The sequence below is a fragment of the Dermacentor albipictus genome, chromosome 10 (assembly GCF_038994185.2).
Source record: "Dermacentor albipictus isolate Rhodes 1998 colony chromosome 10, USDA_Dalb.pri_finalv2, whole genome shotgun sequence".
NCBI classification, from domain to species: domain Eukaryota; kingdom Metazoa; phylum Arthropoda; class Arachnida; order Ixodida; family Ixodidae; genus Dermacentor; species Dermacentor albipictus.
The window spans coordinates 29,709,438-29,736,852 of NC_091830.1; the positions used below are offsets into that span (position 1 = coordinate 29,709,438).

General features: G+C 46.5%; 1 protein-coding gene and 1 non-coding gene across 3 annotated transcripts in view; both read left to right on the forward strand.

Annotated features, from left to right (window-relative positions):
- The first annotated feature begins 232 nt into the window (after window positions 1–232).
- Window positions 233–27,415, forward strand: part of senju (UDP-galactose transporter senju) — a 37,970-nt gene continuing 10,787 nt past the window's right edge. Inside the window, exons 1-2 of one of the 2 annotated variants that reach the window (XM_070527555.1) lie at window positions 233–545; window positions 15,236–15,353. In XM_070527555.1, coding sequence (XP_070383656.1) covers window positions 446–545; window positions 15,236–15,353 — 218 coding nt within the window. In that variant the 5' untranslated portion in view covers window positions 233–445. Of the gene's footprint in view, window positions 546–15,235; window positions 15,354–15,675; window positions 15,780–27,415 lie in introns of those variants that run through there. The other variant, XM_070527556.1, reaches the window with a different exon arrangement.
- On the forward strand, window positions 24,638–24,829 carry LOC139051148 (U2 spliceosomal RNA). The gene has a single exon (XR_011509270.1). It is a non-coding gene; the product is annotated as a U2 spliceosomal RNA (small nuclear RNA).

Below are 27,415 nucleotides of genomic sequence, written 5' to 3' on the forward strand. Positions count from 1 at the left end.
ACAAATTTATGCGCCATCTGTGCATAAAGAAAAAGTTAGTTCTAAAATTTTAATTTGTTTAGGCTTGAAAAATGTGTTTTTAATTTTTTGAGGAGGTGGCAGAGTGATTACAAAGGTATTATTTTTTTCCGGGATTTGAAATTTGAAGGGTGGTGAGAGTTTTGCAACTAGCAGCGTTCAAGAGCTGGCGCTAGTGACGAAAGAAGGCAAGGGAGCATCTTTCCTTTCTTTAGATCACTATCATCATCATCATCATGCAAGGGAGAACGAAAGAGAAGTAGCGGACGGTGAATGGGAGCGGTGATGGGAGAGCCCGCGGTGTGGGCGGTGCGCGTCTGCTTGAATTTCGCTGCGTGATCAGAGGGCTTGCACACACAGCGGCGTTGCCTTCGTCGTCAGGCTGGATCCGCACGGGCGACGTGGTGCCGAGTTGGGGCGACGAAGGATGGACGCGGCGACCAAGCAGCGCTTTCTGGGAGAGCTCTTCCCAACTCGCCTGAGCGCCGTCGTGTTTGTGGCGTACATCGGCTTCTTCGTCAACCAAGGCGAGTACGGATGTAGTTTCGAGTCGTGCGGCCCCAGTCCCGACAGCTTAAGTGGCCACGCTTTGCCTATTTCATATTCGCTGATCGCTGTTTTGCTTTGCGCTGTGTGCGAAGCACGGAAAAGCGGCGTTGGCCCGCGTCTCAGCTGAGACTGGGAAGTCTGCACAGAGTCGATCGTGTCGTCTGCATGCAGCGTTTTGTCAGCTGTCAACGAGCGTAGCTTTTCCTGTGTTCGTATCGTTACCTTTCAGGTGTTGCTGTGGGATGGTTTAGCTGCGTGTGAAGCGTATTCGCAGGCGTCGTTTAGTTTCGGATCTGACTTCGCTGGAACGGATCGAGTTGGAAACATTGTGAATTAGCGTGTAAATTCCCGTGCCGGTGCCGCTCGTATTGCGCGGCTGTATTTCGATTGTATTCAGTGCAGGAATACGGCGCCACCCAAAGCGATCAACGTATCGAACTGTTACAGGCAGACACATACTTTTGGCGTACCGTTCCTGCAACTACATTTTGGCCGTCATCTTGGAGCTGGATTCGGCCATTTGAAGTACAGCGCGGCGTTCGAATCTGTCTCATTGGGAAACCCGCAATCTTACTTCGGGGAGCGCGCCTTTGGTTCTCGTTATTCCATTTTACTCGAGGCAGACGTTGTTAAGGATCCGTTTCCTGCCGGCATAAAGACGCTAGACATATATTTCCGCGTTCAGACGCGGAAGTCCGGTGCGTGCGATTCGCTTCGTCGTTGATAACACGCTTTGGCACGAGCACGCGTTATTGTATTATTGTTACTACATCGATCGCGGCAGAGCGTGCTTATCGAATAAGCTGGTAGGCAGTGTGCCAAATGTTTTGCCGCCCTGCACACGTTGGATAAGGCCCTTGCATAAGTAACGTACTCATTTCGTTCCGTGTACGAAGAAGCAGAATTCCGGGCATTCGTGCGTTGTGAGTGGCAACCAAGGGTCGTAATTTCGGTAATCACTTTTGCCTGAAGCGGTTGGGTAAATTGACAAGAGGCATGTGTAGAAGCTGTATGGGCGCTCGCCTAGTATTGGGCTTCAACGCTTTTTTCTACGCGCGTACGTTATCGAATAAAAGAAAGAAATAAAGGTGCCGATAAACGCATAACGTGGATACTTATTAATTAGGGGTGTTCGAATATTCGGAAACGTCCGAATAACGAATTGGATGGTGTCTTATTCGATTTGGTCTTCGAATCGAATACAATCGTCATTTGTAATTGCGAATACTTCTTTTTCGAATACTTTTTGAATGTTTCAAAACGTCAGCTGCGCCCAATTAAACATAAAATTGGAACAAAAGTCCGGTAAGCTTTCATCTCCCCCCCCCCCCGGCATAGTATACACAAAATATGGTAACTTGCGTGGTGGAGCTGGCTACGTCGCTTAGGTAACCACACTTTACAGGCTTGTTCATGCAAAGAAACTGCTTGTTGCTCTTAAGGCTCCATTCGTGCTTTTCATAAGCAATGATTCATAATGTACTACGTAATGACACAATCTTGCCAGCTTTAAGCATGCTAGGATGTGAACATCGTTTTATATTAATTGTGACAACGGCTGTTCATTATTCGAAAACTATTCGTTTCGCTTCTGGCACTATTCGCGCTCCCATACTATTAACATAGGGTCAGCATGTGGGCAGTTAGGCAGCGATTAGAAGAATAATTATGGGGCTTGCAGAATAACTAATCGAGTAGCGTCCTTCTCGATTCAGTATTCGAATCCAGTAGTCACTATTCGTAAATACGAACATTTCTCGACTATTTGAAGACGTCAACTGCTTGCAGTCGAACATGAAACTGGAGCAGAAGTGCGATAAATAAATACGATAACGCTGTATTTGTTAAATACAGCGTTACAACACAGCTTAATGTAAGTAGCATGCAAATAATCAATGTTATAGTTTTTACAAATGCTTGCTGTTATACAATGTTATCTCACTTTTCCTTTTCAAAAATTCGCGTTATTTCGGCGGGAAGTTGCCCTTTGCTTCTTTGCACATGGCAAAAATGATCGTAAAAAACAGACATGTGTTGCATGCACAAATCTTTATGCTGGTAATCAATGAATGCACTGAGATAAATGATATGTAGTCGTTGCATGAATTTCGGACGCAGAGTAAAGGTACGTAGTGATACTGTTTATTGGGAAAAAAGTGATAGTGCACTAATGCAATCATTCTATGCATAAAATGCAGGACCCAGATGATTCACGTACAGTACTTGTGCAGCCTTGTGTGCTTTAGAGAAAGCATGCACAAACGCATAGCAGTCTCTAGATTTATATGCACGATGCTCAGTAATTGAGTAAGGAATATGTGGTTTGCAGATTCGCATGGCAGTCCTTGAGCCTTAGCAGTACTGTATATCTCGAACCTTAAAACAAAGTACCATTGCTTTAGACAGAAATGACGAGGATTGGATGCGTTCGCAAATATGTATGAAGATTAGTATGCGAGTGTATATGTATATGTATGTCATGACCATGTAAACCCAGCAGGCAATGAAGCCAAGGCTCTGGGTGGCGCTGGCTAACAGTCCCAGGGATAGAGCTGGTGCCCGCAAATATGTAAGTTGATGGATTGATATATGTATACATATATATATATATATATATATATATATATATATATATATATATATATATATATATATATATATATATATATATATATATATAGGGGGGGGGGACGAGAAGAAAGGGGTTAACCGAGGGACGCGATTTTTTTATTAATCATATCATTAGGAGGCAACAAACAAGGACACGAAGGACAACATAGGGGAAATTAGTTGTACTTACTGAGTGAATTGAGCACTCCCAAGGTTAGTTCTAGTATTAATACATAAATGCTCCAAGACATGGATGGGAAAACGGCGCCGCGGTAGCTGGAGCACCGCACGTGTAATGCGAAGACGTGTGATCGTTCTCACCTGTGGCAAGTTGTTTTTTCATCCGCTTTCATTCCCATTAATTTATCATTTCTTTAATTTTACTTACAAATACTGCTGTCTTTATTTCGAGACATAGCAGGAGTGGGTAAAGATTTTAGTACATTGTAGAAAAGAACAAATCAACAGGGTATATGATTAGGGGTCATATAGCAGGAGCGTGTACAGATTTTAGTATATACAAAAGAAATGACACTAGAAAAGAACAAGTCAACAGGTAATATGACTAGGCAGTGGCTCAACAATCTCTTCAAATGGCAATGCGCGTAGCGAACCATCCAAACTTTTCCAGATTTCAGTTGTGAGCGGAAAGAAAGAAAATTTAAAACAGTCAATATGTGGCCTACAAGGAACAATGTTTAGCGGATGGCTCTGTCTAGTTGAACGTGCACTCGAAGATACAAAAGAGATGGGTGCCTGAATGCCGGATGACTTGTGGATAATCTTATGAAGCAAAATGATACGTTCATGTATGCGTCTACGTTTGAGATGCGTCTATGTTCTATGCGTCTATATGTGGGCGTGTGATGAAGGTGAAAAGGTGCGATCATAACGACCATAGATGAGTCTGATTGCTTTTTTTAATTGATTCCAAGTGGTCAACGTCACGCGTGTAGTGAACCAAACAGTTTAGGCGTATTCTAGTATCGGGCGAACTAGTGATTTGTAAACAGCTGTAGTTTACATTCTTTTCTTGCATTTTTGAAGCACATTTAAGGTAGCCAAGTTTCCTAAGCGCTTTTTCAGGGATGTGGTTAATGTGAGCGTGCCATTTTAATTATGTGAACAAATAACACCCAGGTATTTGAAGTCGCTAACACGAGACAAGTGGTTGCCATTAATGTTGTAAGAAAAATGCATGCCTTCTTTTTTGTTACCAAAGGATGTTGCGACTGTTTCATTTAAGTTAATTTTCATTTGCTACGCATTACTCCATTCCCAGAACGATGAAAAAACCTTGTTCCTGTTGATCGTGAGTGTTAGTAACAGTGCGGTAAAGGACTCAATTGTCAGCATATAGGCGCAATATGGCGGCGGCGTTGTTAATTACATTTACTACGTCATTAATGTAAATTACGAATAATAGATGTCCGAGCCCTGAGTCACGCCTGATGTAACTTCGACTGGTGATGCGTGAGCATGGTTGAAAGTGACGAATTGAGAACGCAAGTGTAAGTAATCTGTGATCCAGTCAAGGAATTTAGTCCCATTAAATATTGCACGCAATTTGCACAGAATTTATGACAGTCCATGTCAAATGCTTTCGAATAATCAATAAAAATGTCATCACTTTGATCGTGATTATTGAGGGCAGAAGCTATGTCGTGCGTAAATTCAATTAGATGCGTGACATGGGAAAAACCGTTTCGAAAACTGTGCTGGTATCGTGAGAGGAGATTGCGAAAAGTTAAATATTGAACTATGTGCTTATAAATAATGTGTTCAAGAAGCTTGCAGCAAGAGGAAACTAGCGATATCGGTCTGTAGTTAGATATTAGTTGTTTATCACCAGATTTAAATACTGGAACAACGTTGGCGATTTTCCGTGCTTGGGGAACTGATGACGTGTCCAATGATTTCTTGAAAATTATTGTAAGATAACGGGCATTCCATTCTGGATGCCGATTTAGGAACATGTTAGGTATGGTGTCATGTCCCACGCTTTTAGTTGTGTCAATCTTTAGCAACAGATTATGAACCCCAGCGTAAGTTATTTCGAGACTTGGCAAGTCATGGACCGAACTGTGAACTCAATTAGTAAGTAAAACTAATTTCTCCTATGTTGTCCTTGGTGTCTTTGTTGGCTTCTAAGTATATATATATATATATACACACCTTCCTGTACTGGCTGTAATGTTCGTTGTTTACTCGCTCAACCCATCGGCATACCTTTGGGAGACTCGTAGACGGCTTCGCGATTGCAGACGAATGGCATGTGTCCACAGGTTCCTTCGTAATTAACCAGCACACCGTTCACGGGCTTGGCGAGCGTCCTGGCCATTAATCAAGCAACTGATGGGGAATCCACTGGCAGCTACTTCCAAGGAACTCATTTGCAATGTCTGTTCGCGAAGATAAAATGGCGGAAGGTTGGCTATTAGTTATATATGCACGTATACTTGATAGGCTTAGTTTTGCCTTGGCATGCTTAGTTATCAGGTCGGGAGATTGCAGCTTGCTGGCATTGCGAAAACGCAATAGACAAGCAAATACGAATACAACAGAAGACGAGGCAGCGCGCGATGGGCGGTCAAAGGCTGTAGAGCTGGCATCCCCAACACTACAGCTCCTCGCACCTGCGATCAGAAAAATAGTCCATCACACACACGGAAGGTGCGGGCGTACGCGTCATGTAAATCGTTGTAACACGAAATCTTGTATCGTTGTACATATCTCAAAACGTGACGTGTACGTGGAAGCAGCCGCAGATTTGAACCTGTAGATACACTTGACACGAGATGGGCGGAGTGACACGCGCCTGTGCGCCCAACAGACACAGCGCTCACATGCTCGCGATCCGAAACATAGTGCGTCGCGTATCGGATGCACGGGGGTCCACAAATAATACGTAAATTTGACGTGACCTTGCGTGTAGTTGTAATGTATGTTTAGAGTGTGGTTCTTCCGTATAAAGCTTCGCAGGTCAAACTGCGTGCACCGCGAAAGTCGCGGAGACGGTGACACCTACCTATGATCGTACTGCAGCTTCCGCGTTGTCTGCGAAGCATGAAACATAGCGCAGGCTAAAAAGAGAAAGAAAGAAAAAAAACTGGCAGACTCAACGCCAGTTGACATCTACGTAAAGCCTAGCATTCTTGATACGGCGGCCGCATTTCGGTATGGGGGGGGGGGGGGGGGACAAAATGCGAAATACCCGTCTACTTAGATTTAGGTGCACGGTTAAAGAGCCCCAGGTGGTCCAAATTTCCGGGGTCCCCCACTACGGCGTGCTTCATAACCAGAAAGTGGTTTTGGCACGTAAAACCCCCTAATATTAAGAAGCATTCTTGATGTGGCTACCTCATGGACCACGCATGTGCGCATATAATGAAGTGTGGTATTCGAGGTATATTAGTATTAAATAGCAGCCTGCTATACGAAGCAATGATATTACTTGCAGTGAATCACAGACAGGGGCATGGATATTATATACTATAGACATAGTTACATGCAGTACGCCCTACGTATGCTAACTGTTTAAACTTCTGATGGTGATCCGTAATGTCGTGCTGCACTCTTGGGGTTTGCTCACCCAGACCTAGACAGGAGGCAAGCACGGGACTGGCGCCGCCTGCAAACAAACACTTTCCCACATTTATACAGGCTACACAAAATGTACCCAGACAAATACAGCAACACATGCCCGTGGTGCGAAGGAACACCGACATTGGTACACATAACATTCCAGTGCGCGTCACGTCCGGCGGCTGCCACCTCGCCGCTGCTAGACAACACTCTACATAACTGGTCGTGGGAGGCGCGACTCGCGGAAGTGGAATTGGGAAGCCAACTGGCGACCCTTGACCAGGCCCGGCGAGCCGCTGTAACCAGTGGGGCCCTGGAGGAGGGGCTCCACCCACCATAACCAAACAGTCTCTATTACAATAAACGTTTACTCTTTCTCTCTTATGCGTCGTATTCTTCCAGTGTAACTGCGTATCGAAGCGCGCCAAGCGCTTCAACGCGTTTGCTTGCTCGCAAGAGAGGATGTTCCACACCTCTATTTAGCTTTTCGCTAAATAGATGTTACTTTGCTGCTGCGCTGACCTTATTAGTATAGCGCGCAGTTGCAACGAGTGTCCTGTAGCGAATAATTCTAGAAACTATAAGTATTGGTATACACCTTCTTCTTGCATCGCTGACTCCTAGGCACTGCGAGTTTTATCCGCTGTGTATATACTTCTAACATGTGAACACGTCGCTCACAGTATAAGAGGGCCGCAGGTTGAAATCCAGTTCACTATACCAAACGCGCTACAGAGGTACTACTTTGAGATATCTTTAGTGTATAGCTTCTTGGGTGAGGGCTTGAACACCAATAGAGTGCTTCGCAAGATCCGAGTGTTCCTTTTATATGCGTTATAAAGGAGTGTCAAAGTGGGGAAAGAAGTGTCTATATATGTATGTATATACACTGCGCTCGTGTTTTATCGCGGAGCCCGCCTTAATTCGATTGATGCGATCGAAGTGCAAACTCGCGCGTTATTTAAATTTAGGCGCACGTTGTATATATATATCCTCAGTTATTGTGCGCACGTGTTAAATCCGGAGCCCCGTCACCGTACACGGCGTATACCTCGTAATGCAGAGCGTGATTTTTGTCGCGCGAAAGTACAAAATTTAACTCCGCCACAATTCGTGAAATCCAAATTATTTTAAAATTTACTTCGAGGTTCTCGTTTCCTCGAGAAAAGTGCACACAGGTGCACGTATACGGCGAGCGTTTTGAGACCCGTGGCTGTGTGTGTGTACACCCCCACCTGTGTCCAGTCTCCCCCCTCTAGACGTGACTCGAAAATGTCGCGCGAACATCTGGCTGCGGCAGTCACGTGCCAAGCGCGTATATTTATGCAAAAGCCAGACCGACAGCTCTCGTACGTCAAGCAGTCACGCGTATATAGATACGTATATAAACGGCGGGAAAATGAACTCGCGGGAAAAAGCAGCTCTTCTTTTAATGAGAAGCATTCTTCCCGAACTTCAAGCGCTTTGAGTGTATATATATCTATCTATCCATGCAGCTACCTACGGCGTGATGGCGTCGTGGTCGTTTCTCCAACTGGGTTTGTAACAAAATAGGCATGGGGAGGCGTGACATGCATGCATAACATGAATGACGTATGACACCACTAACGTTACGTATTTGTCATGACATAAATGGTATGAATGACATGATGCCGTAGTGGTCGTTTCTTTAAATAGATTTATGTATATCTGGATATGAATGTCACCACATGCGCGCATGACCTGACATGAATGTAATCACATGATGGCATGCGTGTCACGACATGAATGCCATGAATTTCATGACATTTCATGTACGTCATTACATCACCATTATGATAAGACGTACATGGGCATGTCATGTCCAGTGTCATTTTTGTCATGTCATGCACGCATGCCTCGCCACACACATCCTGATGCATATCCAGTCAAACGACCTCGACGCCATCGCCCTGTTATTTATGTTATTCATGACAATCACGTCACGAAAGTGCCTCGAGCGGCCAGTCGCGCGGCAATTTTGCGTGTATTCGCGGACTTCCTTCACGCTCGGGAAAATCACCTTAATGTAGAACGCATTGCGAAACAGAAAGCAGTATCGGGAGTTTTTGACGTTGCTCTACAATTTTCTCATTCACCTTTTTCATCTACTTATAATGTTCGAGAAGTTGAATAACTGATTAAGACTAATTTATGCAATTAGACGGAATGCAAAAAAAAAAAATAACCTGAGTATCTCCAAGCGACGGCAAACAACGTTACCTCGGTTTTGTCCGCCTACGTGTGCATTTGCATACCTTTAATGTTTGGCCAAAGCTACGTGGGGCACCTTGTATGCTATTCGAGATGCCACGATGGTCGCTGCCTCGTATTGTTTTGACCAAGAACGTGAAACGTGTTCGTCAAAACAAGATGGACAATCCTACGCCGTCGGAACCCGGAAAATCTCGGGATGTGTTCACATTTAGAGAGGCCTGACAAATATTAAGAGATAGTGAGATATGTATATTTATCGTGATTTATTAAAATTTCTTTTTTCGATAAATGTGCGAGACCATGCCCGCAGAAGCTGTGATGCTTGTATGCGGGACAGGGCCTCAAACCACCTTTTGCTTCTTCGCGGAAACTTCAAAAAGTGCTTACGCCGCCAAACAGTTGTTTTCTTTTTTACCAAGAAAAATACTTAGCTATGCCATTTTTTTGCCCGAAAGAATCGGCGATGGTCACTTTTGGGGTCTGGGACGTTTCGCGTGGAATGGACCCAGTGGTGTGTTGCGTGCCTTCTTCACTTTTTCTTTTTCCAGGGTCGATGTCTTCTGCAGGGAACTTTTTTTCTTGCAATGAGCAAATTATTTCCTTTCTTTTTCTTTTCTTTGTTTTATTTTTGGGGGGTGGATGGGTTGGGGCGGGAGGGCGTTTGCAATATTTTCTGAAGTTTTACCACCTCCGCTCGCACTCCGAATTCGGCTCACACATGTGCGTCACAGCTGCCCGCGAGTCGTGCGACGACGACGTCGCGGTTTAACTTATACTCCGCACGTGAAGGCGAGCTACGGTAATTACTCCAGCTCACGTCACCTTGGATGCCTCGACGCAGAGAATTGGAAAGTCGGGCTTGCTTTCCGTTAAACGTGGCTATACAGTTTGCGGACGGAGCCTGCAAATTAATGAAATACAGCTGCAAACGCGCTTATAAAGCGGACTTTCTTTTGTGTCCGTGCGGTCATTGTTCGGGAAGGTGTGCGTTTGCGCGAAACACTTCAGCTGGCCGCTTTTCTCTCTCTCTCTCTCTCTCTCGTTGTGCCATATGGTTGTGCACGCAACTTTCTCGATTGGCACAGCTGTTGTCTTGTGAAACGCGGCCGCGCCCCATGACGCCGGCGATAAACTCCGCGTTTGTTCCGTGCAGTACGCGTGGGTGCTCTCGCGCATGGTGACGGAAGAAAATATGTGAAGGCAAGCTTAAGTGTATACAGCGGTTATTGAAATGCTTTACAGCTAACGGAGGTGCGCGTACAATTTGCCGACGGCGGACGTATGCGCAGAAAACTACGACGTCACCCATCGAGCTGCATTTAGGGATTCTGTGTCTCTTACGTCACACGTGGGACACAACCATTCTCACGGAAAGGCAAAAAAAGAAGAAAAGAACAAGGGGCACCCTTGCAGGGTTACGTATACCCAATGGCTAAATCAAAGACAGTAAATCGAAGAATTTGCGCAATATAATTAATTCTTCCATAAAGAGATCTATGTGCTTCGGGAGGCGCGTGTGAGCGGACATTATATACGTTCATGTTTTGCATGTACGAATCGTATACGTAGCGGGAAGTGCCCATTCTGAAGCATTTGCCAAGAAGTCGGTGCCTGCCGCATACTGTGTGGCAAAAAAGAATAAAAGAAAATAGCCTAAAATCAAATAATCAGTCAAATATAATTCAGTGATCCATTGATTGACCGATTGGTGTGCTATATAGACGATGCCTGTGAGTCGACATTGTAGGTGTGCTGTTTTATATATTGGAACTTAATTTTTTTATGTTGTTACACAGAAAAGAGCCGGGCATACGTGGTCAGCCATGCATGGTATGTTTTATATAAGCCATTTCGTGGGTACCTTCATTTTTTTTTAATTTTTAATTTACGCTCACTCCCGCTCTGAGCATTAAAACCTACCGCGCACTGTGACGTGCTATGACGTCTGAGGCAGATACTGCCGATGTACGTTTGGCTTCACTCTTGTTGCGCAAGGCTCTCTCCTGATTCATTACTTCTTCCGCGGGATCGACCCCCCCCCTTCCCCTCCCCCCCCCCCCCGTTACCCTCTCTGCCATCTCCCGTACTCTCCGTATGCTCATCCCGGCCACGGCGGCCGCATTTCGATGGGAGCGATATGCCAAAACACCCATGGTACTTAGATTTAGGTGCACGTTAAAGAAGCCCTTGTGGTCGAAGTTTCCGGAGTCCTCCACTACGGCGTGCCTCGTAATCAGAAAGTGGTTTTCGCACGTAAAACCCCATAATTTAATTTTTTTTTCCCGTATACTCAGAGGCTTGAAATCGCCGCTTACGTATCACGTGGCGAAGGCCTATTTCCCCCACGAGCTTTTCCCATGCTTTCTATTTAAGCACTGTATAGGCTCCAAGATTGTCGCGTGGCGCTCACTCGTCATTTTTCTTGCCTCTGTGTGTGGCAATCGCACCGTATATACTTTCGGCTGTGTGAAACCGCGCGACTGTCTTGTGTGTGCACGCGCGTGTTATCTCGCCGGTCGCGCGATCGCTTCGACTGTGATCGTGCCACGATATGGGGAGTGCCGAGCCGAAGTGCGTCCTTCCCTGTTCAGAGCGTGCGGAGAAAAGAGAAGGACAAAGTATGAGATAACCACGTGGCCGCGTGCGCTGTTCGAAATCGTTATCTGTGCTGCACGCGCGTGTTGATGGGGGCGAACTGCGGACGTAGGTGGGCGCGGCATCGCGTAGGTCGCGCGGTTAGTTTTCTATCTGTTCAGCTGGGCTTTCGCTGATGGCGTGAAAGGGGGGGGGGGCGGAGGGAGGAGGAAAGAAGCTGCAGTATCGCGCGAAAGGCGAAGCATCAATTGCGATAACAAATTAGTGGACAGCTTCATAGTAACCTACGTAACATAGTAACCTTCATAGTAAACATAGCAATCTGTTGTAGTAGACAGCTGTACGATGTAAAGATAGTATAGTCTTATCGGCCGCATAAACTTTAAACTTATATGCTTTATATGGTTAAGGAGTAAGAAAAGAGCAGATTGGGTGAGGGAACAAACGTGAGTCATTGACATCTTATTTGGAATCAAGAAAAAGAAATGGGCATGGGCAGGACATGTAATGAGGAGGGAAGATAACCGATGGTCATTAAGGGTCATGGACTGGATTCCAAGAGAAGGCAAGCGTAGCGAGGGGCGGCAGAAAGTTAGGTGGGCGGATGAGATTCAGAAGTTTGCAGGGACAACAGGGTCACAATTAGCACATGACCGGGGTAGTCGGTGAAGTATGGGAGAGGCCTTAGCCCTGCAGTGGGCGTAACCAGGATGATGATGATGATGATGATGATGATGATGCAAACTAACTAAATTTACAAGCACGGTGTCACGCGCGCGCAAGCAAACGTGAACACATCTCGCTCGATGACCGCAGGCGAACGTGAACATATCTCACTCGATGACCGCGGAAACTCGCTGTCAAAACGCTGCAGTGAGGAAACGCGGTGGCGGTAGTGGAAAGCATCTATTGGGCTATATATACAGAGAGGTGCTCGGCAGCAGCAGCGATCGCGTTGACCTTCGCGCGGCCGGTCGCACCAACGCGAACTAAGTCGCGAAAACAAGGCGCAGCGCGGACTCGGTACCCGTCGCAGATGGCTTTCAAGATACAGCGGCCAGGCCGGATGCGCGCAGCCGCCCGTATTAGAACGTGACTCCGCCCTCCCTCCCTCCCCTCCCCCGAAGGCTTGCGCGCGACGGAAGGCGGCGCGCATCCTCCCCGCTTTCCGCCGTTGCGTGCGCGAGATTTGAGCCGCGATCGCCGGTCCACACTCGCAAGCTTTCGCTCGCGCGTACGGCATACGGCCGCACGCGGCGACCATTTTATCGCTTTTGGACTTTATACGGAACCTCACGGCGTCGCTGACGGCAGAAATGCGTCTGGAATGCGTATGTAATTGATGTCGCAATAAAATATAACTTTCGCTTATGTAGCCAACAGGAAGAATTCACCGTGTGTTTGGGCGCGGTTAACAATTAAGTGCACTCGCAACAGTATGCGAGTACCATACTGACCATACATTATACATTTTTTTACCAAATTTATGGGAGCTGGGTTAGGACCCTCCTCGCCTGGCCATAAGAATTCCATACATACATCCATCCATCCATCCATCCATCCATCCATCCATCCATCCATCCATCCGTACATACATACATACATACATACATACATACATACATACATACATACATACATACATACATACATACATACATGCATACATACATGGTCGCCCACTTTTAGGGGAAACACGTGGTCATGTATACAAGCCGGTATAACTCCGTTTGTTCTACTTCACGGAGTAAAAGTGTTTGATACAATATACAGTGTTGATGTCGATAAATTAAACAATAGTTTTCTTTATTTTTTTGCTAAACATTAGCTGTACATACATACATACATACATACATACATACATACATACATACATACATACATACATACATACATACATACATACATACATACATACATACATACAGCCGATGTAAGTGTAAACCAGCTCTTGAGCAGCTCATGCATAAAAACAGCTGAGATGTGGGGTGAGCAGGGCGCATCCACTTGGAACGACTTCTCTGGACAGCACCAGTTCCGGGATATTAATTGTCAATGTGTCCGTCGAAATGCATTGGTGTTCCAGTTACCTTTGTGCTTCGGTGCATAAAACAGCGGTTTCTTTAAAAATTAACTGGAACGCCAATGCATTTCATAAGACTCTTTGCAAATTAACATCTCGGAACTGGTTCTGTCCTGAGAATTCGTTCCAAGTGGATACGCTAGCGCACTCAGAGGCTATAATTCGTAGATTGAAATATATGGCGTGAAGTAATTAACCAGAAACTTAATTAGCGTAATTACATTAATTATTCAATGTAACATTTTGATTTTTCGTAGGAGTAATGGCCGCCTCATCGAGTAACTTCGATCAAGGGTTAGAATTGTGATATCTGCCATGTAGGCAATCATTAAAAAATTTGATGCAGCCAAAAAAAACCACCCTGTATAAGTTTGTTCTGACACCCTTGGGAAGTGTTGCGGTTCTGTCAGGCCACTGCGTAAAATCTGCCCATGGCTTTGCAGACTTTTCGGTATTTTTATATGCTTCGCTATATCCGAGCTTAGCACTTCTATACTCTCCGTTATATCCGACTCGTGTTGCAGTACATGCTGCGCTTTCCGATATGGGCTGGTAAAGCTACTTGGCTGTTCGCTATGTGTCGTCACAGACGAGGCAAAGCGCCCGTGAAGTGCGCTTCGGGTAACACATCTACCGAGGTAACAGCAAAATGCCAGCCTTTCTCATGATGGCTCGCTTTCATCTTTGTCTTTGAGCGATAAGTAACGCCGTTTTCACGACAAGAAAACCGAAGGGATGGTTACTTTCTCCATGCACGTGGAGATCTGGCCCTCGCCTTTTGACCACTGCAATATGCAGTAAAAAAATTCGTCGTTAATATTAACCGACTCGGAAAGCGATTATATGCTCGAACTGTCTCAACGCTGAGGAGAGTATGCTGAAAATCTGTGGATTTTTGATAAAATTTTATTGAAGACTGTGGAAACAGAGGAGGAAACTTATCCGTGTGAATATCAAAATAACGGTTTTGTAAGCTTGTAAAGAATGAAATTTTTCTTCTCACTCTATAACAGTCAATTAGGAATATATAAAACATTACATATTATGTCGCGCCCTTATCACAACAAAAAGGTGAGACATTTTTCCAGCGGGATCAACGCATTTAAAGTTTTCTTTCTCCCGTGCACGATTTCCGAATGGGACGCATTGCCTGCCACAACTGTTGACTGTCCAACGGTTTCATCCTTTCCTTCTGCAATTTGTGAATAAACCATAGCGTTCATCCATCGTCTCTACCCGTCAAATCATGATTGTGAAAAGGTTCCTGTTATGCTGTTTGTTATGCAGATTCTTGTTCAGTGTCTGCTATCTTGTTTGATCTTATTTCATACTTGTCTTTTGTTCCAAATGCCCACTCCTGCCTAAGGTCTGGTGACAAGGCTGGCAGTACTTGTAAAAGAAATAAATAGAATGCAAGAACACTCTACAAGACATTATCGATTTAACCCATTCTTGTAAGGCGAGTGAGAAATCGAGGTGCCTACGCTGGTGCATTATACACACCGTCGCGGCACCTCAGATAGAGTTGTGTAAAAAGAACGGCCCTCTTTCGCGTCGCAGGCATCCTGGTGACGGCGACCAAAAACTCCCAGGACCGGTACGACTACAACGTCACCGCGGTGGTGATGCTCACCGAGCTGTGCAAGCTGTTCGCCGCCACGCTGCTCTACCTGAGGGAGTGAGTGGCACCGACCCACGTGACGTGCAACACGCCGCGTTTGCTCGTTCGCACTGTTCGCGTTAGAGTACAAAAAAAACATGGCCTCCGAGATTTCACCGCCCGATCTCGGAGGCTGTGGAAAGATGAGCGGGTCCGAGAAGAAGAAAGATGGCGCCGAAAGGGGTTTGCGAGCTGTGCAAGCGGTTCGCCGCCACGCTGCTCTACCTGAGGGAGTGAGTGGCACCGACCCACGTGACGTGGCACGCTCCGCGTTTGCTCGTTCGCACTGTTCGCGTTAGGTTAAAAAACATGGCCTCCGAGATCGCGCCGCCCGATCTCGGAGGCTGTAGAAGGCTAAGCGGGTCCGAGAAGAAGAAAGATGGCGCCGACAGGGGTTTGCGAGCTGTGCAAGCGGTTCGCCGCCACGCTGCTCTACCTGAGGGAGTGAGTGGCACCGCCCCGCGTGACGTGGCACGCTCCGCGTTTGCTCGTTCGCACTGTTCGCGTTAGAGTACGAAAAAACCTGGCCTCCGGGATCGCACCGCCCGATCTCCGAGGCTGTGCAAGGATAAGCAGGTCCGATAAGAAGAAAGATGGCGCCGACAGGGGTTTGAAAGACGAACATTTAGTTCCGTGCACTCGCGTTAAAGAAAAGAAAATGCCCTCCGTCTGCTGGATGAAGTTACAGCGCTAAAACAAAAATCATGCACGTCCCACGCATCGCCTTAAACATGGCTATCGTAACGTATTTCCGGCAGCGTATAATCACGTCCGGCGCATGCAACCTGCAAGAGCATAGGCTTCGTAGTCTGCCTTTGTTACTCGGCAGTAACTGCAGCTGGGGAGCGGATTTGGACGCTACCCGATGCGGACGCGAAGCTTGTCGGCGGCATATAGGCATATCTACCCGCTGGTAGATCATTAAGGGGAAGCTTTAGCTCGGGTGCTCCCATCTGCACTGCATCACTGCACCAAATTTGACGAGGCCTATTGCATTTAAAAGAAAAGCTTAAAATCTAGCGACTGTTGGCTTTCAATCTCTGATTTAAATCGTCAATTTTTTAGTAAAAGTTGGCAAAAATAGAAAATTTTCAGAAAACGAAACTATCATGTTTACAACTTTCTAACTCCGCAAGGAAAAATGATGTCACAGTTCTGTGAACTGCATCTGATAGTACATCTAAAGAGTACAAAACGGATGATACACATAAATCTAAAAAAATTAGTAATATAGAAATACAGCTTTTGCAGAACCCTTGTACACAACGTTCGCTCCTTCTGTAAGCTCTCCCATGCCCTCTCTACCTCTACCACGTGACCGGATTCTCACACTTCACACGCGTACACTTTTCTTTCCCACTTTGACACTCCTAATGCTAACGCATGAAAGAAGAGAAGGAAGCAAGGAAGCAAATATTCGCTTGCTTTAAAAAAGAAGTGAACAAGGAAATAAACGAAAGGAATCAAGGGGCTTCGTAACTCGAAGGCACGTCCTAAACGCGAGAACAACTTGACATTCCCGCTGCACCCGCCGTGGTTGCTTAGTGGCTATGGTGTTGGGCTGCTAAGCACGAGGTCGCGGGATCGAATCCCGGCCACGGCGGCCGCATTTCGATGGGGGCGAAATGCGAAAACACCCGTGTACTTAGATTTAGGTGCACGTTAAAGGGACCCTGAAACGATTTTGGCGATTTTCTACAAACGTACTGAGTCGTTAGAGTAGGTTCTTCTGATCATTAATTGATGCATCTAAGTGCTCTGCGTAAAGCGTGTAATTTATTATAAGGTTTTAAAAATACCCATCGCTGCCGATCGCAGCGCACTGCTCGGCGGAATTTTAAGCTGCCCCTACCCATATGATGCAAATAACCCATATTACGTCACATGGGCGAGCTATCTGATTGGCTGACCAGGGCGCGTGGTCGATAATTTTTCCAACTTTATGGTGAACAAATGATGCTCGTAATAGTTGGAATGTTAGTTACTTTGTTTTTGTAAAAAGAAAATAACTTAAAGAGAATACACAAGAATAGTTTTTTAGTACACTTCAGCACTTCCGGCACACAGCAAGTGTCGTCTGCTTGTGTTACAACGTACTCCATTTTGACGAGAGCTCCGCGGTCAGAGTCGGTCTCAGTCTTTTCGCGAGCACTATGATTCGACTTTGTTGCCTTGTGGACTGCAAACCTAGCGACCTGCAAACCGCGAGTCCAGTATTAGGGCAAACGCAAGCGCAAGGGGACAGGGTCTGGTCGCTTGACTGTGCCGGGATGAGCCACGAGATGAGCAGAAGGGCAAATGTGAATGGTCTGCATGGTGCAGCCACCTGGTGGCACAGAGCCCAACCATACACAGTAGCAGCAACGAAGTGTATTCTTTGCTGCTGGTGTGTATTTTTCGCAGGAGTGTAATCATCAACACGTTGATTTATAGATGTTTAAAATGCTTTACACTTGGTTAGAGCAGTATTAGCGCTTTGTTTGACTGGTTAAGCGCTGCGCCAGCAAGTGTCTGGACCGTGCAGACCGATCAGGCTGCTCACGTACTACGCTAAAGTTCCTTCATCAGCTTGAGTTTATGCCCCCAGTCATTTGCCGAAATGACCAGCTTGCCTGTTTTTAGCGGAGTACCGGACACGTTCGGCGCTACGACAGAATGCTCGCAACGCACGCTGCTTCGATAGCTCTCGGTCGACGGCCAAGCGGCTAGCGGAGAGGTCTCGCGTGGGAGGGGGCGTGCTCCTAAACAACCGGAAGTGAGCGATGTGACGTCGCATCGTGACGCTGAACCAGTGAAGGCGGAGCTTAGCGCCGCTCGCTCGGCGAGCGAGTTGAAGAGGAAAAGCATAGATAGGGAGGAGGGTAACTTCTAATCGCTTGCAGCTCCATTAATACGTAACGCTTCACTTAAATTGTGGTGCGAATGTTCTACTTAAGCTGTACCCTACGCGCCTACAAAATTTGTCCGAACCGTTTCAGGGGCCCTTTAAAGAACCCCAGGTGGTCCAAATTTCCGGAGCCCTCCACTACGGCGTGCCTCATAATCAGAAAGTGGTTTTGGCACGTAAAACCCCATAATTATATATTATTATATTCCCGCTGCTTCTCGCGTAACCGCGCGCTGCGACGTCGAAGGCATATGCACACGGCCCGTCTCGGCGACGGGCAAAGATGGCGCGTACGACGCAGCGGTCAACTATCCGCGGCTGTCAGTCGCGCGTCTTGGTACGAAAATGAGCCTCCTCCGCACGCGGACGCGGCAGCCCTCAGCAGGCGCATTGCCAGGTTCGCGTATGCGTTGCACACGATTTGACGTGTGTCAAACGGCTATGGCTGGGCGTCGTTTCTTCAGGGAGCTGCAGGTACGCGTCAAAGTCGATCCGGCCTTTTTCTTTCCCGTGTACGGGGTCGAGTGGACGTCGACGGCCGGCCTTCATTCAGTGTCCGGGGGGAGGGGGGGCGGAGGCGGCTTGGAAGGACAGGAGATTACGCGCATGTGTGTGCATGCATCTATAAACGGCGTTGGCGAGTGTCGGTGGAGCTGCGGAGGCAGGGTTTTTCTTTTTTTTCTTTTCTGCAAGCGGCTGGAAGCGTGACCTCCGAGATCGCACCGGCGCACACCGTCACGATCTCGGAGGCTACGCCGGAAGCCTCGAGTTTCCTAGAAAAGGTTACTGCAGAAAGCTCTGTGGTCGCAATCTTTCGGCTGCCATAGTCAGCGGTGGGTAGCGCATGGATTTTTCGAAACTATCGTGCGTGCGGTTTCAGTGGCTTTCGTGAAGTTTTCTACTACGCTTTCTCCTTCCGAATTTTCGATAAATCGTATCTTTCTAAATGCATATATATGAGAGCAATAAGACTTGATCCGCGCACAAGAGTAACCATTGCGGATTTGTTGCATTTTACATCGCAAGTATTTTTTTTTTGATTACCAATTAGCAAAATTTCGAGACCGCCTGAAAAAAAGCCACGAGGTCGAAGAAGTGTCGGCAAAAGTTTTCCCCGCGAGAGCTTCTTTTTCGCGCGTACACGCCCGACCTTTGTGCGCACACATGCGCACGAAAAAACGCCGTTCTTGGCTTGCGCAGCTTCCGTACACCGCCAGTTCCACATTCGAGCTCTCGTAGTTTCACTCGCGTCACTTCACTTTGCTTCTTACGCAGGAAGTACACTCTTAGGCAAAGTTGCACCCTTTGGCTTGCCCCTTCTGCCACACAACAATAATCGTTATCTGCCTTGATGCGTTTCCTTTCTTTAACGCTGCGAGCCCGGCACTTTCCAGTGACGAAAGGCACGCGCGTTATCAGCATAGAACAGTTTACACCTTTTGGAGTGCCCCTTCTGATAACGCGCGTGCCGTTCGTTGCTGGAAAGTTCCGGGCTCGCAGCGTTAAAGAAAGGAAACGCATCAAGGCAGGTAACGATTATCGTTGTGTGGCAGAAGGGGCAAGCCAAAGGGTGTAACTTTGCCTAAGAGTGTACTCGAAAATTCTCCAAAATTATCACCGCTAACGCAGCTGAGATGGATGGATGGATGGATGGATGGATGGATGTTATGAGCGTTCCCTTTGGAACGGGGTGGTGGTTTGCGCCACCAAGCTGCCTTATATCTTATACTGCCTGAGACGAGCAGATATACCGCGACGCGTTGCGCTCACCAGCAGGGATTCCCGTTACATGTAGCATACCCGAAACCGACAGGCGCGGCATGGAGGTCACCGTCGACCGGCCAAAAGCCCCTTGACCGGCGTAGCCGAAGCGCCGCCTGGGCAAGCCCGTCACGCCCATAGGCAATGCTTGGCGGCCCCTTCGGAGAGACAGCTCGTCTACAAGCCAGTGGCTGGGAGGGATGGACAGGCATTGTGGGGGACACGCGTTCGCGGTAAGGCAGGGGTTTGCTCAATCGCATTGCGCTTATACGCGCGAACGCCTTTTCCGGCGTCGGCGTCATGCAAGCGTGTGCGAGGTCTCTGTGGCAACAGCGGTGTCGCTCTGCTGGAGGAAGTAGACAAGGGGGGGGGTCTTTTGTATACCGCGTTCGAGTACAAGGCGTACGTGTATATGCGCGTGTATGATGGGTTGCCCGCCTGTAAGTACTGCCGTGCGCGTACTACACGGGATGCGAGCTGCCTATTTTTTTCTGACGCGGGTGACGTCACACGTGCCGGCTCTTTTGCTAAAGGGGGCGGTGTAAGCTCTGGGGGAGGACGCTGACACGTCGCTGGCTTCCCGCCATTCCGTGCCCTGTGCCGTTTTGATAGTTGCGTGCTGTGCAAGTGAACGGGCGGTTCCGGCTGCGGTGTTCATTGATTGAGTGATTCATTTATTCATTCATTGACAGATTGAAAGATTCGTTTACCTATGCATACTTCCCAGAAGTGGCGCCACTTAGGTTGGAACGAGGGATGACTCATTTGGTGATTGATTCATACGTTGACATCTACGTCCAGAAGCGGTGGCATTTAGGCTTCAAGCGATTATTGATTGATTGATTGATTGATTGATTGATTGATTGATTGATTGATTGATTGATTGATTGATACCCAAGTCCAGAGGCAGCGGCACTTTTCGTTCATCCTGCGTTTTTTAACTCAATGTGTCATCATCATTAGCCTATTTTTATGTCTGCTGCAGGACGAAGGCCCCTCCCACTGTCTTCCGATTTGTACATCATATGGGTCTATAGTCTTGTGGTAGCCGATTCCAAGTTGTGCCTACAAGATATCCTAATTCCTGATCACGAGGAGAAAACTGAACAAAAGATGGGCTGGAGCGCATACGGCAGGGTTTACCAAATCACGACTGGCGTCTTACCGCTGCATCCTTGAAAAGTGTACAGTCGTAGCATTCTACCGGTGCAAACACAGGGGTTAGAAACGTGGAGGTTAACAAAGAAGCTTGAGAACCAGGAAAGGACCACACAACGAGCGATGGAACGAAAAATGCTAGGCGCAACGTTAAGAGACAGGACGAGAGCCGGGAGGGAATGAGAGCAAACGGGGACCTACCGATATTCTAGTTGACTTCAAGAGGGAAGAATGGAGCTGCGCAGGCCATTTGTGGTCTATATTATAGAGTTACAGAATGGGTACCAATGGTGTGGGAATCGCATTTGAGGACGGCAGAGAATTAAGTGCTGCGATGAAATAAATAAGTAACGCGATGCATAACTGGCAAATTGCTTATCGGAGTGCGGTCAGTATATTAAATCGCGACCTCGTGCTAAAAGAAAAAAAAAGTGCAGTTGCGAAACTAACGGTTGCCCTAAACTTCGCCTCCTTGTTGAAGCGTTTGTTTTTTCTCTTAGTAGATGGGGTGGTTGTGTTGTGCAGGCTCTGTAGTTAAAACTGTGAAGTTGCGGTGGTCCGTATATTCTCTGTCATACATTGGCAGTGACTGTATACCACTGTAGAGCTTTTTCGATAGTGTGTAGACAGGATAGAAAAAAAAAAGAAGTCTATGGATGTTCTGTGAACCGGCTAAATAAATTATCTTGCGATCTACAGTTCCAGCCTCTCCCCTCACCCTTTCCTTTTCGCAGTAATCAACTAACAGTTTTGGACTATACAGGGTGCTTCAGCGAACACTTTCAATGTTTTTTTTTTAATCTCTTTTAGAGTTACCTGTTTGCCGACAGCACAATTCTAGTACATAAGCAGGTCTACTGGAAGAGGCGGTCATGCACACAAAAATGATATGCATAATAGAATAAATAACAAAATTTGGCGAATTAAGTTTTTTAACTAATTACATTGTGGTACATATTGTTATTTATAAATTCTAGCGGGTGAGACTGCAGGGGATATGCACGTGAAAAGAATTCTGACAAAAAGAAAGAGGTGACACCATTTACGAGATACGCGCCGTCAAACTTGCGTTAAAAATGCGCTGTCGTTCCACTTGCTTTCTTGATAAACGGTCTTTTAACGCATTGAAGCACAAAAGTAACTGGAACGCCAATGCATTTCCCCGCAAAGTCCGGGAATGAACATCTCGAAATCGGTGTCACCCTGAGAACTCGTTCCAAGTGGATCCGGCTTGCGAAGTCCCCGGCTAGAATTCGTAAATTGCAATTTGTGTCATTGCATTTGTGTGTGTTAGTTAAAAACATAATTAGTACTTGTTTTTAAATTTGTCTATTATGCGTTTCAGTTTTTGTGCAAGTTACGTCGGCCTCTTAGTAGACCACCTCAGGGACTACTATCTGCCACAGTCAGTCCTTAAAAATTTTTTTTGAAAGTGTTCGTTGTCACACCCGGTATATAATTATCAGCCTATCGCAGCGCTGCACGCAATTACTGAAAATAGTTATATTGACTGACCGCTTCAATCACTCGCATCGCCGTAGTACAGTTGCATACAATTGCGTTTACCATATTTAGAGAACATCGCAGGAAGCAAATCGAGAGAGAGAGAGAGAAAGAGAGAGAGGAGGGAGAAAGGCACGACCGGTTTTGAGAGGACACCGGTAACAACGTGACACCATATGTTCGCTATTGTGGACCGCGCTGATGAAAGACCTGGCGTTCGCAGCGCGAGTTTCGTGTTTATTTTGGCCATACAATACGTAACGGCGGAATTGCGTGTCCATCACGTCATCCCTACCATTTCCTTTGACCCCCCTGCCGATGCAGTCTTTGCCGTCGGACGTACGCCATTTGTCTGGCAAACGACAACGATTTGTCAATAGCCCGCGGCGTCCATCAATCCCTTCCTTCGTTCCCTTTTTTTTTACCATATTATAAAACGCCCATGTGCCCCGTCACTATAATCGAATATGGTCGTATGGGTTTGTATGGAAACATACGCGTTTTCGCACCGTATACCATGTGGACATGACATGCAGGGTTGCGGATGCAAGCCATATGGGCATACGGGGCTTTTCAGTGGTGTTTGTCTTCGTATCATTCTTTCATTCTTTCTTGCTTTCGGCACGTACGGTTCGCCTTCACCCGCGGTCGTTGAGTAGCGGCCGTCACGTGACACAACGCCCGCGACGCCGCCGTGCGGATGTCGATGTCCCTGACCGCGACCGAACGCACGGTTTTCATTTGAAGGCTGCGCGCGCCTCGGCCAGCTTCAGCTTCATTATGCGCGCGTGCCCGAGTATACGAAGGGACGCCCTGACATCGGGCCCGCCATTTCCACGAACGTCGTTGTATAGCAGTGTCGTGACAACGGGCCCGTTGCGAAGGCACCACCTCGATCACCACTATTTGCGCCCGTTTGAACGTCCGAGCGCGCTCTTTTGTGCGGAGTCCCAGTTAGAAAATTTCATAGTGTTCATAGAAGAAAGTTCATAGTGTTTTTTTTTCTTTTTTTTTCATTGGTTAACCTAGGTAGGATATTAGGCAGCATAGTAGCAAGAGCTTGGTGGCGCAACCCACCGCACCGTTCTAAAGGGGGCGCTGATAACATCCATCCATCCATCCATCCATCCATCGCACGGCCAGGCCGGCGCATTTACATTTATGGGTGCCTGCGTGTGTGTCCGGCTTATTAAAGTGTGTGTGCGCACACACACACACACACACACACACACACACACACACACACACACACACACACACACACACACACACACACACACACACGCACGCACGCACGCACCAATCGCCTAGCGGCTGGAACTGCGTTAGGTTTTTCTTTTTTTTTATTGCGATAAAACACTCTTGGCGCGGTCTCGCCGTCGCCGTCGTGCTGTCGCGATATCGACAGCGCATGTGACAGTCCCGTGCGCGCGAACGCAAGCTTTAACGGAATATCAAAGTTGTCCGCTTGAACGGATGCAGTTTACATGTAACTGTGACATGGTTTTCTTATGCATTGTTACGGATTTTTGTGCATTGACTGCTGCTACAACTGTAAGAACAACAATCGGCGTCCTTGTGTAATGCGTATACGCTGCAGTGCGGCCCGTACCGAGAGGTCCTCGATATCGCGGCACGGTAGGGTTTCACCGTGATCTCTTGTCGAACCGATAGCCGCGCTTAAAACTTATCCCCGATCTCTGAGGCAGCGCGTCGAGGGCTCCATAGTCTACGCTGGCGCCACTGAATCTGCCACGACGCACGCGTATTGAGCGTGCGTGGCTTGTTTTCGCTTTGAAGCGTAAATGGAACGAGTTTGTAGACGGCATAATATAAAAGTTACAATTTGTATACATCAATAGATTTGACAGAAACTCTTTGCAAGCTTTATCTTAGCTAGCAATTCGTAATTTTTATTTGCTCCCGTCGCTTATCACCAGCTCCACGTTGGGGGTCAGCTAAGAGGTGGCCATGTCGACGACTGTCGTTCGTTATCGCTTCTCGGCCTTTTGGCTAAGATCAATGATAGTATCTGTTCTTATCAGCTTAATATCTGATAGGGCCCTCTGATGGGTCTTGTGATATTAACCGTATTTTTGTAAGGCGGCGCCGTGTGCGGGGCTTGCTCCTGCGGCGCCATGGGTCGGCCCGGTATTGCACTACAGCTGGGTACGGCCCTCACTTGGAAATTGAAAATCAGAATTACTTTGTGGATATGGAGAGTGGGTATGTTTCGCAGCCGCCCTCCCTCCTACGTCACAGCTGTCGTCACTCTGCGCTTCGCAATGTAAACGTTCGGCGAAGTAGCTAGCTCGACGTCACCAAAACAGTGAAGGTGTGCTGTGCCTCCGAAGCACTACCATTGCGTTCCCGATGGTCGCGATGGCCGCATTGTGTGGGTGTGGTATCTGAAAACTTGTGTTCAGTGGGTATGCCTAAAAAAAACACACCCAGGTCTTCAATATTAATCCGTAATCCGCGACTACGGCGAGCCTCGTTGTCAGATCGCGGTTTCTGCATAATTTAGCAAAACCCGAGGATTTAAATATGTTTCACTGGATGCTCAACGTACTGCATTCTGTCAGTGGTCGTGAAAGCAGTTTTTCCTTCCTCTAAATTCTTTCAGTGAGTGTGGATGTGTTTAATGGGTTGACTGAGTGTGTTGAGCTGGTGATTCAACTGTTTTTGCAAAAATATGCAATGTGACTATCAATAATTAGTTACTCTTTAAGTGTGAAAATTCCCTATGTAATGCACAAAGCCATCCTGCTACAAACATCACTTTCTTTCACTAATGGCGTGTGGTTTCCACATGATGTTTAAAATGCCAGAATTACCATTTACCATGTTTACCATGTTACCATGTTTACCAATTACCATGCCAGTTACCATGTTCAACATGCTGCATTCCGTAAGCAGTCGCGAAATAATACTTTTTGGGGAGTTGGTATGATGTTGATGCTGCTCTTGGGTTTTCATGTTATCTTGCAGTATTTGAAACACACTTCACCATTTCGTTTTGTCATCTGTGACAACACAATATTGACCGTGCGCGGTTTGTTTTCGCTTTGAAGCGTAAATGGAAGGAGTTGTAGATGGCATAGTATAGAAGTTATAATGCGTACACGTCAGTAGAATTGACAGCAACTCTTTGCAAACTTTATTTTAGCCAGTAATTCGTAATTTTTATTTCTCGCGTCGCAAGAAAGGTGTAGGAAGCGCAAATAAAATCTTGGAATATAACTGGAGCCAAAAATTATGGATGAAAACAGTGCCAATGTTATCGTAAGCTGACGTCAAGAACATGATTGAACTGCTTCCGTAAAATTCTACATTGATTTTCACTTCTTATCAGAAATGAATACTCTACACAGTGAACTCCGAGATAATTTTGGGAAGGATTGAAGCATATATTGTGTGATATAATGCACAAGGGGCCCTAAGAGGTTAATCCAAAGTATTGTGTGCGTTTTCCTTAGTGTGAAACGTTGAATTTGCGGTCATGCTTTCCAGCCATGAATGACATGCAGCATCTTTACATGCCATATCGGGCATGGCATTCCTGAGTGAAAAGTAGCTGCCGCTCAGCCTTCAATATATGCACACAGTATAGTCCCCCTCAAAACATTTGGATCTTTTATTGGGGGTTATTTTATTGTTCCCCAGCAATAATTGTGACATGAATATATTGAATGCATTTAACACTGCCCGCCCGGTATTTTTGGGTCATAATTGGCATGCACGCATCAGCGTCACATAGTGTTCCTGACAGGGAAGTAGCGACTGTAGAATGTTAAAAAAAGAAAATGCTTACAGCACACACAATTATTGCTCGGGGACAAACCCCCGAAGGGTGTAAGTTTTTAATAGTGTAGATACAATTGTTATTGTTGCATCCGAAAGGTTGCCACATTTTTAGAGTTAGCAAGCATTAGTGACCGACCTCAGCAAGGGAACGATCTGCGGCTTGTATGCTTTTCAATAGGTTGCACGTCTGTACAGATTGAGTGGTTTGCGGCACATTGTCTGCGACGCATTCCATATCCACATTCCACATCGTCTGCGACGCATTCCATCATAAAATTCCATCATGAAATTGAAATATCATGAAATTGCTGCTGTGTCTTCCTTTTCTCAGGTGTACTTATAGCCTTGCAAACTAAGTCATAGTAATATAAGGCTGTCGCTTTGATATGCCTTACCTTAAGTTCTTGCTGGCCACTGAGTAGGTTGGGTCTGGTTAAAGTGAAGTAGAATTAGATTAGACCTGGTTTTGTGAAATTATAGTACTTGCCCACAGGCTTTCTTGCACTCTAGTGTTGTATTCATTGCTCTTCCATTTCCTACTACAGGCATAGCTCTGGCAATAGGCTTGGCACAGCTTTTATTACCTTAGTTTTGTTTGCTTTCCATATATTTTATTGCAGCAGCTTCGCCGTGCTTGCTTTTTCTCACGACACACATCAGTCTCATTGTGCATTGTGTAGGAAAATGTGAACCAGTTGCACGTTGAAAAAAAAAATTTTTTAAATTATATTGTGGGGTTTTACGTGCCGGAACTACTATCTGATTATGAGGAATACCATAGTGGGGGACTCCAGATCAATCTGTACCACCTGGGGTTCTTTAACGTGCATCTAAATCCAAGTGCACGGGTGTTTTTGCATTTTGCCCCCACCAAATGCGGCCACAGTGGCCGGGATGTGATTCTGCGGCATGCATGTTGATTGACAGGCATCATTGTTCAGTCATTTGTTATAGCTTTTGTTGA